General features: G+C 42.7%; 1 protein-coding gene across 3 annotated transcripts in view; it reads right to left on the bottom strand.

Annotated features, from left to right (window-relative positions):
- Positions 1 to 1,928: 1,928 nt before the first annotated feature.
- The window catches only part of LOC133041278 (cytochrome P450 2J2-like), a 36,605-nt gene continuing 24,546 nt past the window's right edge, over positions 1,929 to 13,987 (bottom strand). For 2 of the 3 annotated variants that reach the window (XM_061121744.1, XM_061121743.1), the window contains 4 exons: positions 11,304 to 11,445; positions 10,770 to 10,957; positions 7,934 to 8,072; positions 1,929 to 2,441 (listed from right to left, as the gene is read on the bottom strand). In XM_061121744.1, coding sequence (XP_060977727.1) covers positions 2,263 to 2,441; positions 7,934 to 8,072; positions 10,770 to 10,957; positions 11,304 to 11,445 — 648 coding nt within the window. In that variant the 3' untranslated portion in view covers positions 1,929 to 2,262. Of the gene's footprint in view, positions 2,442 to 5,574; positions 5,704 to 7,933; positions 8,073 to 10,769; positions 10,958 to 11,303; positions 11,446 to 13,987 lie in introns of all 3 variants that reach the window. The other variant, XR_009689209.1, reaches the window with a different exon arrangement.

The following is a 13,987-nucleotide window of genomic DNA, read 5'->3' as shown; positions in this document are numbered from 1 at the left end:
ACTTAGAGGTTTAAAAAATACTTAGAAAATATAAAGAACAAAAAAGCAGAGTTGAAGAATATAATAACTAAAGTGAAAAATAACACTACAAGGAATGAATAGTTGGGCAGATGATGCAAAAGACTGGATCAGTGAGCTGTAAGACAGAGTAGTGGAAATCACTGCTATGGAACAGAATAAAGAAGAGCAATTTAAGAGACCTCTAGGACAACATCAACTGTAATATTCACATTATAGGGGTCCCATAAAGGTAACAGAAGAGAGAAAGAACCTCAGAAAATATTTAAAAAGATAATAACTGAAAATATTCCCTAGCCTGGGAAAGCAAACAGTCAACAAGTTCAGAAATTCCAGAGAGTCCTATACAGGGTTAACTCAAGGAGGAACACACACACACATTGTAATCAAAATGAAAAAAAAAAAAGAAAAAAAAAGAATATTAAGAGCAACAAGGGGAAAGCAACAAATAAAATACAAGGAAATTCCCATAAAATCATCAGTTGATTTTTCAGCAGAAACTGCAGGTCAGAAGGGAGTGGCATGTTATATTTAAAGTGATGAGAGGGGAAAACCTGCAACCAAGAATACTCAGAAAGGCTCATGTTCAGATTTAATGGAGAAATCAAAAGCAAAATTTAAAAGAATTCAGCACCAAACTAACTTTACAGCAAATCCTAAAGGAACTTCTGTAGGCAGAATAAAAAGAAAACAAATAGAAACAATAAAGTATGGTAAAGGCAAACAGAGTAAAGGTCGGAAACTATCCAATCCTAAACTGGTGAGTAGGTTAAAAGACTAAGATAGTAAAAAAAAAAAAAAAGGTTCATGATTGGGCTTCCCTGGTAGCTCAGCTGGTAAAGAATCCGCCTGCAAAGCAGGAGACCTGAGTTCGATCCCTGGGTTGGGAAGATGCCCTGGAGAAAGGAAAGGCTACCCACTCCGGTATTCTGGCCTGGAGAATTCCCTGGATTGCACAGTCCATGGGGTTGCAAAGAATCGGACACAACTGAGTGACTTTCACAAGGTAGTAAAATCACTTGCATCCACAAAAAGCAGTGTAGAGATACAGAAGCAATTAGATGTAAAATATGATGCAAAAACAGTGAGGAGGGGAAGAGAGTAGAAATGCATGGTGTTTAAAATGCATTCGGAATTAAGAGATCAGCAAGCAATATATATGATTGCTCTAAGTTGATGATCTACAGCTATATTGATTGCTATACAAAAACTTTATGGTAACGTGTGTGTGTGTTAATCGCTCAGTCGTGTCCAACTGTTTGCGACCCCACAGACTATAGCCTGCCAGGCTCCTCTGTCCATGGATGGTAATGGCAAAGCAAAAGTTTATCATAGATGTACACATTTAAAAAAAGGTTCTTCCCATAACACATACGGCAAGAATGCTCATCAATTGTGTTAAGGCTGGGACCACTTAATCAAAAGCTGACAATCAGTTTTCAAGAAAAGATCACACCCACCACATCATTAACCCAACATGGGGCTTGGGAATAAATACCCAAGAAGGGATTTAAGGTAAAGAGGCACATAAAAGACAGAAAACATTTCCACATTTGTTCTCCAGATCTGCCTTCCAGGTTTAGTTTATTTTGGTCACATTCCTCTTAGCTCTGGTGTCCAAGGCCAAGGCAGTGTTTCCTTGGGTAAACCAGAGAAATTGCTTCTCCATAGAACCCTGTATGTCAATCAGGAATTTACCTACCCTGCTGACTTCCTAGGGGCCAGTCTGAGGGAGAAGCAGGATAAGCTTGCTCAGTGCTACCAAGTGTGAGGGCCTTTCTGGCCTAGGTCAGTGGCTGCTCCAGGCCCAACTTCTAACTCTTACCACCATTTGGCACCACTTTGACCCAGGCCATCTCAACAGGCCAGACGCAAGTCCTCGTTTAAGGAAGGACACAGAAGGAGGCAGATCAGAGCTGTGACTTTTATGATGTGCTTTATGATTTCCAAACCACTTAAAATCCATTCTTTCCTCTGATATTTACAGCAATTTTTCCTTTGGAGAAGGAATCATTGTCCACTTTAAATCTTCTGGATGAAAATGGAATCACTCACAATGTAACTTGTTTCTTCAAGGTCCCACTGGAGACGGTAAAGCTTGAATGCAGTTTCCTCTGTGTCTGGTTCCTATGATCTGTCCTAGAGTCACTGGATGCTGTTCCCTCATTTCTGAGCAGGCCCCGTGCCTTGAGGGGGGAAGGCCTATTCTTCCTGCTTTCCTTCACTCTCCCCGCCCCAACAACTTCAGCCTCGAGGAACAGCACAGAGCCTGTGGCTGGCTGGGGCAAGGGTCATGCTAACCCTGAACTTCAGGCTCAACTTCTCGTTCTCTGGTGGCCTAAAGGTAAATTTTTGCAGAAGTGAGGAAAAAAAAATAAACAACTCAGACCTGGCCAACTGTTCTCCAAGGCACATCCGCTTTCCTGAAAGACAAAAATATGAGTTAGCTGCTTAGGTGGTCTGTGCCAGCAAGGACAGAAATCTTCCACCTCGTCTTGCAAAACCTGAGCCAAGGGCAGGCCTGCCTGGCCCTGGGCCTCTCTGTACTCAGCTTCGTTGATCACAACCACCTGGGGTAACAGAAGCCCTCCAAGCTCATTCCACAATCACACATTCAGTGCCTTCAGGGTCAGACAGGTGAGCAAGGGTGAAGGTGCAGGGTGCAGATGAAACAAGTGAGGGCCAAGGTTGACCTATAAATGTGGTCGTGCCAGAAGTCTTAGAAAAATCCATTAGCAAAGGGCAAAAGCAGACAAAAGCAAAACTCTGTGTTTATCTCTTTCAGTTTTCAAAAAAATTATTGAAAAGAAAAAGAAAGTATGTGTCAAAGCAGATTTCTCAAGTGTGAGGCACCTTTTCCCTGTGTCGTTTCCCTCCTTCATGACTGGCAACCTCCCTGCCAGGGCTCCCTGTGCAGGGCCGACACCATCTCATCCCAGCTGTGCATCAGCTGCTTCAGGCTTCCCCCAGCACCGCCCCCTGCTTCATGATACCCTCTGCCCCGACCTGGGCTACAACACCCCACACTGGTCTCTACCATCATCTCTCTTGGGGGTGTTTTAATAACTTACTTTCTCCCTAAGTGATACATATTTAACTGCAAAAATGAAAAAAATAAGTGTAAAAAGTATAAAGACATTAAAAGATGTTTGTAATCCCCAAATCCAAAAAGAAACACTTGTTAGCATTTGACATAGTTTCTCACTATCTCTGTAAAGATTCTCTTGCACACTGTCACTGACATGACCCGCTGTAGTTAATTCTGGGTGTAACTTTTGCTACTTTGTATTTCCCAGTGCAATTACAGTTGTGCTTCTTTGGGCTCAGCTGTAAAGAATCAGCCTGCAATGTAGGAGAGTCAGGAGACATAAGTGATGCAAGTTCGATCTCTGGGTGGGGAAGGTCCCCTGGAGAAGAAAATGGCAACCCACTGGAGTATTCTTGCCTGGGAAATGCCATGGACAGAGGAGCCTGTCATGTTACAGTCCATGGGGTCGCAAGAGTTGGACATGACTTTGTGATTAAATAAGTTGTTGAGGAAATAAGATTAGAGAATATCTGCAAATGTATTTAGTAAATCAAAATATGCTTCAGGATTATGTAATTTTTATATAATTGTGCCTGCGTTTCTCACCACTACATGTCGAATAATCTCTGTTCCCCTCATTCTGATCTCTTACCCATCGCTAATAGAAAAATGGGGAAATTGGCTAAAATTGCAGCAAATGAGGAAATTTGTTCAAACAGCACCAAATAAGCTATTTTGGAAATACTCAGGATTCTCCTAGAAAAATCCAGGTATTGGGATAAAGTTGGGCCCATAGAGTCAGGATCCAGGGTTACAGTATTTATTACATCAGTAGCCAGCTCTGGGCTCTGAGTAAATAGATTATTCTTCCTGATTTAAACAGTTCTTTCTTGCCAAGCTTGTGAAATAATTTCTCTCCTAACTATACTGTATGGCTGGTCAATGATACCATTAAAACAAGACATATGAATTTGATTTATAAATCATGAAAAGGAGGGCTACCTTATTTCAAGGCTTTATCCTGGAAACGTGGACCTTCTCTTTGGTGCTTGCACTAACTGGAAATCACTAATCAGGTCAGTTACCCCAGTAGAAATGAAAGAATTGACTTAGACTTTTTGAGAAAAGATCTCTCTATCTTATCTCCATGATTCAATGATGTTTTTGAAAATTGAAGACTCAGCCTCTTGCCTTTCATGAATATGCCTGCTGCTTTGTTGAATCAAAAGAGAAGAACTTAAATGAAGATACGAAAATAAGTTTGCAATAATACCTTTGTCATCTGCCCTGTTAGTGGCTCAGCTGTGTCCAACTCTTTGTGATCCCATGGACTGTAGCCCACCAGACTCCTCTGTCCAGGGGATTCTCCAGGCAAGAATACTGGAGTGGGTCGCCATGCCCTTCTCCAGGAGATCTTCCTGACCCAGGGATCAAACCCAGGTCTCCCACATTGCAGGTGGATTCTTTTCCATACGAGCCACCTGGGACTGTGCATGTATCCTAATGTCACATCTGATCACCTTTCCAAGAGAAGGGAGGGCTCTCTCCACACCCCATTCCTTTAAAGAAGCTTTCTTTACAAAAGGCTGGTTCAAGAATGAGTCAAAGAAATGGGGCCCCAAAGACAGGAGTATGGTGGGAGTAAACTTGACAGCAGTGTTGACATTTTAAGTCAGTGGATTTTTCTAGTTTCTATTTCCTGTTCTGTTTAGCTAGGCTTCATTTAGTCACAGCTGAGCGAATCCCCAAATTGTTTGCTTTGTCTGAATCAGTCTTCTCCGGCAGAAAGACAGATCACTTGATTGCAACACTGGCTCCAATCTCCCCCCTTTCCCTGAACCTGCAACACTGGCAATGTGACTTCATAGCTCTTCCCATAAAACCTGTGCTATTTTCCCTTCCCCTTGAACTGGGGCTCACAGCATGACCTGCATGGACACAGGAATGCAGTGGGAGTGATGGTCGCCAGTTCCCAGCCTGGCCCTTGGGAGGCACTGTGTGCTTTTTTCCCTCCTGCGGTCTTATCTTTCACATGTACACCAGCTAGGCTAGCCTGCTGGAGGAGGAAACTTGGGAAAGAGTCCCATTGTCCCAGCTGAGGTCATCCTAGATCAGCCTTCAGCCATCTGACCTCCCAAATGGGCAAGAGAGCCCAGCTGAGAAACAGGAAGCCCTCAGCTCAACTGTAGACTTGTGAGCCATAATATACACTTATTATTTTAAGTCACTGAGTTTTCTATCTTTGTAATGTTGCAACATAACAATAGATACATATGCTCTAAATTTGGTGAATCTTTAAATGGAAGGGCCGTTAAGTAGGAAAATGAATAACGTTCTAATTATGTTTGCAAGAGCAATAGATTAGAACTTACTATATAACCAACAAGGACCTACTATAGCGCACAGGGAACTATGCTCAATATTTTGTAATGGTGACTCCATTGGTCAAGCGTCTGCCTGCAATGCGGGAGACCTGGGTTTGATCCCTGTGTCAGGAAGATCCCCTGGAGAAGGAAATGGCAACTCACCCCAGTACTCTTGCCTGGAAAATTCTATAGACGGAGGAGCCTGGTAGGCTATAGTCCATGGGGTCACAAAGAGTCACAAAGAGATATGACTGAGCGACTTCACTCTCTTTCACTATAAGGGGAAAAAACCTAGAAAGCAAAGATATATATATGTATGTACAATTGAATCAGTTTGCAGTACACCTAAAACTAATACAATATTGTAAATCAACTATACTTCAACAAAAATTTAAAAAAAGAAACCAGAAACTTGAGTTTTGGGCCCTTTTAAGCAGATTCCTTGGGCACATGACCTTGGATGAGAAAAAACTTTCTCTTAATTCCTACTTCCTTTCACTGAGAAAGGAGCTACTAATTGCTTTTCTAACTTAATAGCTGGGTTGCTGTAAGTATAAAATAAAATAATTTGCAAATGAAATATGTAATTAAAAGGACATGTTACAACTCTCAATAACAACAACAACAAAACAGTGAAGCAAGAATAATTATAATAGTTAAAATAAAACAGCTGAAACTTGTACTGTGATAGGAAATATAAAGCTCTTGCACACAGGAAGACTAGAGGTTTTCCTACATCTCACGTCTGCTTTCATATTAGAAAGTTACTTGTCCAGTGTGAGCAAAGGTAGCATAGAACCAGAGGAAGAAAGACACAGAAGATCTAATCAGAATGAGTTCAGATACACGCAGGACAGTGTTCTAAAGCAGGAAAGCCTGGGCTATGAATCACTCCTACATGGGTTCAAATTCCAGTCCCTTCCTTTCTGTGCCTTTGTGGCATGATCAGCAAAACTATACTGTCACAGAAAGTCAGTCTATATTTAATTTAACAATGATAGAAAAGGAGAAGGAAATGGCAACCCACTCCAGTATTCTTGTCTGGAGAATCCCGTGGACAGAGGAGCCTGGTGGGCTGCAGTCCATAGGGTCACACAGAGTCGGACATGACTGAAGTGACTTAGCATGCATGCATGTATGCATGCACTGGAGAAGGAAATGGCAACCCACTCCAGTATTCTTGCCTGGAGAATCCCAGGGACAGAGGAGCCTGGTGGGCTGCCATCTATGGGGACACACAGAATTGGACAGGACTGAAGTGACTTAGCAGCAGCAGGAGCAATGATAAGAAAACTATTATGAATTTCAAGTGTCAACTTACTGTAGCATTTAGTTACTTTTTTGGGGAGACACTGCTAGGAACAGCACAGGCTTTTGTATTTGATAAACCTGGTCAACCCTGCCGTTCTAGTTGTGTCCTGTGAGCTTTAAGACTGTAGATCCCATAGGTGGCCCTGCTAAGCTCCACTTTTGAGCCTTATCCCCAGTGTGGTGATTGGAATTTGAACCTTGTAACGTTAAACTAGAACACATGGTCCATGAGAGTTGCACTGGTTTTTTTTCTACCTAATCATTGTCATATTCACAGGGTTGCATAATTGAGACATAATAGGTGCTCAGGAAACATTTATAAATATAAGGACTGAGGAAACAATTTGAAATGATCTCAGCAACATAACTAACTCTTTATCTGGTATACAAAAAAAATTTTTCTTACTCATTTCACAATATTATGAGTAAAACACCCAACTACACCCAACTGGCTGGCTGAGAAACAAGAAAGAAAGAGTTTTCTCTGCATTCTCATTCATATTTCAAGTTACGCACCACATCAATATATCACCTAGATTTGTAAAGGGTCGTTGTTGTTCAGTCACTAAGTTGTGTCTGACTCTTTGTGACCCCACATACTGCAGTACACCAGGCTTCCCTGTGTACTTCCCTTTCACTATCTCTGGGAGTTTGCTCAAACTCACCTCCCTTGAATCGGTGAAGCTTATCTAACCATCTCATTTAAAAAGGCAAAAGGACCTCTTCAGGAAGAACTTAACAGAGTAGAATCTCATCTACTTAAGTCCATGGTACTTAGAATCACTTGTGATGCCCACAGTGCTAAGGAAGCAGCCTCCCCCATCCCTTTCTCAGCAATTAGCTTTATGTTTTTGTGAGTTGGAGGCACTAAAAAGATCTCAGAACATTTAAAGCTCAATAAAGGTGGTGAGTGTCCAATCTTCTTTGTGGGTAACAGGGAGAGGCTAAACTCCTATCCCCAAGTTTCTGGCGAGAGAAGAACTTGAAGCTGAAATCTCCATCAGAGTCAAGCCAGGGCTTAGGAAGTAAGGGCATGAGTCTTGGTGAGGCACAGCCTAGGGAACCTTGGGGTGCAAACAATGCAAGAGTGAGTCATGCTGGGCAGGGCTATCTGGAGACATTCCAACTAAAGCAAAGCATCACAAGCACAAGAGTAGGGGAGGGCAGAGAGAGGAACTCGATCCCCATGCTCCTATTTCTTGTTACTCACCTATTGAAAAAGGCATAAAGGATTCCCTTTTCTTAAACTGTCCATTCTCCAGAAAATGCTCTGGATTGAAGGTGTCAGGGGTGGCCCACTCTGCGGGGTCTTTGTGCAGTGCAGTCAGGTTAGTCATGACCATGGTGCCCTGGAGAAGACAGAAGTGACTCATGCAAGACATCACTCAACACAGGTGTGCAGAGGGGCGGCAGTCCCCCAGCTCCCACAGCCTGGGGTCCAGGGCCGACAGCATTCTGAACTCCCTCAGCCTCCCCAGCTCACCACCTTCTGAGGCCGGCCATGCTCTCTGCCACGGGACAGCTTACACTGGTGGACTGAAACTGTCTGCTGGGAACTGTGTCAGGGAAGTGTGACTACTCGCGTGCAGAATGGATCTCTTCAGGGACTTGTCAGTGTAGAACATGGGAGGGAAGGGGTATGCATCAGTAAGAGAAGAATGTGACAGTGGGCAGGTAGTTCTGGACCAAAATCAACCCAGTTGCTCAGTGGCATGACAGCTTCTCCATCATGAAAAATGTCTCATTCATCTAAGATTCTCCAACTCTCTTCCCTTCATTATTGAGCACATTCCACAGAAGATTAAATGATAGAATCAGGTCACCCAGTGGAAGGAACCACTGTCCTTCCCGGTACACAGCAAGAAACCCAGGAGTCCTCCTTAGTGTCTCCCTTTCCCTCATTCTGCTTTCATCCCATCCTTCAACCAGGCTGGCCAATTTTCCTTGAAATTCCTCTTGATTCTATCACCTCCATGTTATGTCCTCCACTTCCTGGTTCAAGGTACTACCTTGGTTGTCCACACTCCTACAGTAGGCCTAACTACAACTCTATATCCTCTCCCACCTTCATAGTGCTTCACACACAGAAAGCAGAGTTAACTTTGGACATGATTTGGTTATGTCACTGCTATCCACCCACTGCATCTGGCACTTGATGGATACACTCCAATATTTCCCAGCACTCCTATATTAAGGACACATCACCTGCCCTCTGAGTCATGGTCCTTCTGCCTGCACTCCCACTATATCAAGCCTCTTTCAGTTTCTCGGTCATACCACTTGTTCCCATACCTTTCTGCATGGTGGCCTCTGGGATCCTCATTAGACCTGCTGGTGCCAGGGTATTTGTCCCTGCCATGAGCCCCAGTTGCCCCTTGCCTCTGCAGGAGACCTTCCAATATTAGTACGTAGGTCTGGTCCAGTCTCTTATGGGATCACTGCTATTTGTCCCTGGGTGCTAGTGTGCATATGACCCAAGAGTGGAGCTGATGTTTCCTCTATTGCTGTGGAATTCGTGCAATCAAAAGCTGCTGGCATTCAAAGCCAGATTCCTGGGCGCTCCTCCTCCTGTTGCCAGACTCCCAAGATGGGAAGACTGCCTTGGGGCTCAGGACTTTCACTCTTGTGGGCAGAATTTCTATATTGTAATTGTTTTCCAGTTGCAAGTTCCCCACCCAGGGATTTGTTCTAGTACTCACAGAATACTACATCAGGAAAAAAAATCTTGCAGAACCAGTCTGTTGAGCTCCCATGGTTCTCTGGAGCTAACTGAATGGCTATGAATATGTGAAGATCACCTGTAATATCATTTAGACCTCAGACTTTACCCATAAAATGGTCAATCAGCAAGAAAATAGTAAATGCAATCGCTGCAGGAATCGCTTTTTCTCCTAGGGCTGCAGGGACCATGACCAAGGCGAGCTTCCAAAGGGGCTCTTTCCTTCCAGTTTTGCCTTGAGATCAACACCAGGTTCAATACACAGAGGGAATCAGATTGGAATGGATCCACAGAAATAGACCAAGGTGGCGAGAAAGCAAGGTACTGTATATTTGCAGTGTTCAGGTGAGACACTATCCGGCAGAGGACAGCTGTTTGCTGAGATCCTAGGAGTGATGGGCAGAGAGAGAGCAGGACTGCCTTTTGAGGAGAGGGAATTTAATAGGGCCCTGCTGAGAACAGTTGCAGGAAGACTCTTGGAAACAAGTGAAATGAAGCAACTCCTGCGCGAGAACATGGTGTAGTACAAAAGAGATGAACCTGGGCATCAGAACACTTCTAGTTCTTTAACCCAACTCTTGTTGGGATCTTTGTAGCCAAGGGATTTTATACAAGATTAAACACCTCTGAGCCTTGAAGTAAATTCGTAAAATGAGAATGATTGAGAATTAAGACATTTTGAAAGAATCTATATAGTTCATAGTACATAACCGCTCCTTAAAAAGCATTCATTAGTTCTTTCCTTTTGTGATATTTAATGTGCACAGACTTGGATTGATCCTCTTGTGAGGTAGTCCCATCAAGGGACTGTAAGTCAAGGCAATACCTGTGGGGATATTACGTTAGAAACGCCTGTTTAATGTGATGGCCCAGGAGGTCTCAACTCTCCCTCATATTTTAACATTCTATAGCCCCAGGATTGTGAAGCAGAATTTTCCAAAAATAAATCTGGCAAGTCACTATCCTATCAGAAGCCCTCCCGTGACAAAGAAAAGGACTTCATGGCAAAGGCTGACGGAGAATTGCTGCCTGCACATCACGCAGTAAAAAAATAAGAAATTTCACAGCAGAGAAAATTCAGCCTTTGCCTGAACGTGCTTGACGTAGGAGTTTCCGTTCTCCTTCAGAACACCAATTACCATTGATTTGATAATGTTCTGAAGACCCCACATGGAGAAAAATATCCAGTATTAGGTTAGTAATTATATCTCTCTCTCCCCATGGACGTGTTTCGCTAAGACAAGAAAACACGTCACTTGTCCAGGTGAGAAACCACCATTTAAAATATGAGCTTGGGGACGTGAGGCTACGAGTGGGGCCTTATTACCTTGGGCAGGTGGTATCCGGCCAGGGTGGTGTCCACTGCCACCTCCCGGGGCACGTTCAGAGGGATGATGTTCCCCATTCGCAGCACCTCGTGGATGACAGCGTTGGTGTAGGGCATGGACTCTCGCGCGGCTGTGCTTGGCTGTTGTGATTGGCCGAGCACCCTGTCAATCTCAGCTTGGACTTTTTCTGAAAAAAGCAGAGGTGGTTCTATTATTCTGTTTTTCCATAACTCTCCTTGAGTCTGGTTGAGTTAAGGAATGAAATAACCAGCATCAAAATGGCTATCTTAGGCTCTCCAGACTAGCTTTTCATGGAGGTTGAGAGTGGGAAGTGGGCCCTGGTGTGAGACAAATTAGGTGGAAAACTCTTGCTCAACCACATTCCTGCTGCGAGTTCCTAAAGCTGTGTGAACCTCAGGTTCCTCTTATTAGTGAGGGTGAATCAACATGCCCTTGAGGAATATTGAGACATAGATGAACTAATTTATGGAAGCATACTGACCTGGCCTAGGCCCATCCACTAATGAGCTCACCTTGGATTTCGGGGTTCAGGGCCATGTAGAGCAGCCCCCAGCGCAGGGTGGTTGAAGTTGTCTCTGTTCCAGCAAAGAAGAGGTCCAGGGTGTTGTAGATGAGGTTTTCTTCACAGAAACTTGAAGCAGCATCGCCCTTATGCTAGAAAATACAGTGATTATTGGTTTATCCAGATGGTTCTTAGTTGCCACAACATAGGAGTCTTCATCCTAGTGAGAACATGGGAGGAGAGATTCCCTCAAGAGAAATGACTTTTGCTTTGACCATCTCAGCAGGCAGAGGCTTATTATTGCAGTATCATTAGCATACTCCTGCCCCAAGTGTTGGAATCTCTTGTCACCTTGGATGGGTGAAATTTGAGACATCCTCTTTACTTCCACATTTTGGGAGAATCTATTATTTATTATAATAGTATATTATTATATTGGAAATATAATAATATTTGGGTTCCAATATTAGCCACACCATTCACTATGTGTATGACTTGACCAAGTTACTAAACCTCTCAAACTATGTTCAATACTCATCCCTCAATTGGCATGATGAACTATGTGAGATGGAAAGGTCATATAAGAAATCCTCAACAAATGTTTGTACTGTTATCATAAAGAATACAATGAATTTCTCTGAACTACAACAGTTTTCATAATTTCTCATTAACATCCTCCTTTTTAGGTTAAAATTCCCTGATTCCAACAGACATTCCTCATGGCACTTCAGCATCTTTACCAGCTCCCTACAGAAGCTTCAAAGTGTCCGTGTTCCTCTGTGTGTGGTCGCACACCTGCACACCTTATAACAAGTGAAATCTCCTCTCAGGAGAAATCAATGCCTCTATTAATGGTATAACAGTAAAGTGAAATAGGAGGCAGAGAAAAATGCACAATTATTTCAACTGCAAGAGTTGAAAATGAGTCAAAAATGATGACACTGATGCAGTGATGAGTATTAACCAGAGGGCTTACTATGTTAAAGGACATGTAACCTATTTGGCCTTTTCCATGCCTCTTACAAATAACATTTGAAAGTGCATGAAATAGGGAGGATGGAAGAAGGCAAAAGTCCTCCACTTGAAGCTCACCTTTGACATCTGACTCATGTTTGCTTGTGCTCTGCACTGGGGAACTGGGAAAAGGGTAATGGACTGGACTTTGGTATGGGTATTAATGAAACAATGCTTCTTTTTCATGCTGTGTAAAGGTCTTTCATATATGGGCAAAGCATAGAGATTAGACTTAAAAGGCAGTATTTGGGCTTTCCTAAGACCTCAGTTGAAGAAAGTAAGGAAAACCACTAGACCATTCAGGTATGACCCAAATCAAATACCTTACGATTATACAGTGGAAGTGGCAAATAGATTCAAGGGATTAGATCTGATAGAGTGCCTGAAGAACTATGGATGAGGTTCATGACATTGTATAGGAGGAAGTGATCAAGAAAAGGAAATGCAAAAAGGCAAAACAATTGTCTGAGGAGGCCTTACAAATAGCTGAGAAAAGAAAAGAGGCTAAATGTAAAGGAGAAAAGGAAAGATATATCCATCTGAGCACAGAGTTCCAAAGAACAGCAAGGAGAGATAAGAAAGCCTTCCTAAGTGATCAGTGCAAAGAAATAGAGGAAAACAATAGAATGGGAAAGACTAGAGATCTCTTCAAGAAAATTAAAGATACCATGGGAACATTTCATGCAAAGATGGGCACAATAAAGGACAGAAATGGTATGGACATAACAGAAGCAGAAGATATTAAGAAGAGGTGACAAGAATACACAGAAGAACTATACAAAAAAGATCTTCATGACCCAGATAACCATGATGGTGTGATCACTCACCTAGAGCCAGACATCCTGGAATGTGAAGTCAAGTGGGGCTTAGGAAGTATCACTAATAACAAAGCTAGTGGAGGGGATAGAATTCCAGTGGAGCCATTTCAAATCCAAAAAAATGATGCTGTTAAAGTGCTGCACTCAATATGTTAGCAAATTTGGAAAACTCAGCCATGGTCATAGGACTGGAAAAAGTCAGTTCTCATTCCGATCCCCAAGAAAGGCAATGCCAAAGAATGTCAAACTACTGCACAATTGCACTCATCTCACACACTAGCAAAGTAATGCTCAAAATTCTCCAAGTGAGGCTTCAATAGTATGTGAACCAAGAACTTCCAGATGTTCAAGGTGGATTTAGAAAAGACAGAGGAACCAGAGATCAAATTGCCAACAACTGTTGGATCATCAAAAAAGCAAGAGAGACCATTCACATTGACTGCTTCTCCTGAGCACATCAGCAAGACATGGGGTGCTTGCGAGGAGCTTAGATTAGAATCTGAGCTGCCCCACAGCAGGTTCAAAGATCAGCACAGTGTTGGAGGGCATCCTGCGGAGGTGAGGTGGACTGTGACTCCCAGCGAGGGGAAGGACTCTGACAGCAGTGATTCAGGAAAAACATTTATTATTCTTGTGTTTTGATTTATTCTATAGATTATTTTGGATTTTTTTTTCTTTTTTCCCCCTTTCTGTTGTAGTTGTTTATTTTATTGGCACTATGAAATCTAATTAAGCTTTTGAGCTTTTTTTTCTCTCAGTTACACTTTTTATTGATGTTATAAACATTTGTCTCTATGTTGAGCTTTCACAGTTCTGTGGAGTTTTGCTTTTTTAAAATTTTCTCTTTTTTAATTTTAATTTT

Source organism: Dama dama, chromosome 20 (genome assembly GCF_033118175.1).
Source record: "Dama dama isolate Ldn47 chromosome 20, ASM3311817v1, whole genome shotgun sequence".
Lineage (NCBI taxonomy): Eukaryota > Metazoa > Chordata > Mammalia > Artiodactyla > Cervidae > Dama > Dama dama.
Note: the sequence above shows the minus strand (reverse complement) of the source record. Positions and strands in the feature narration are given on the sequence as shown.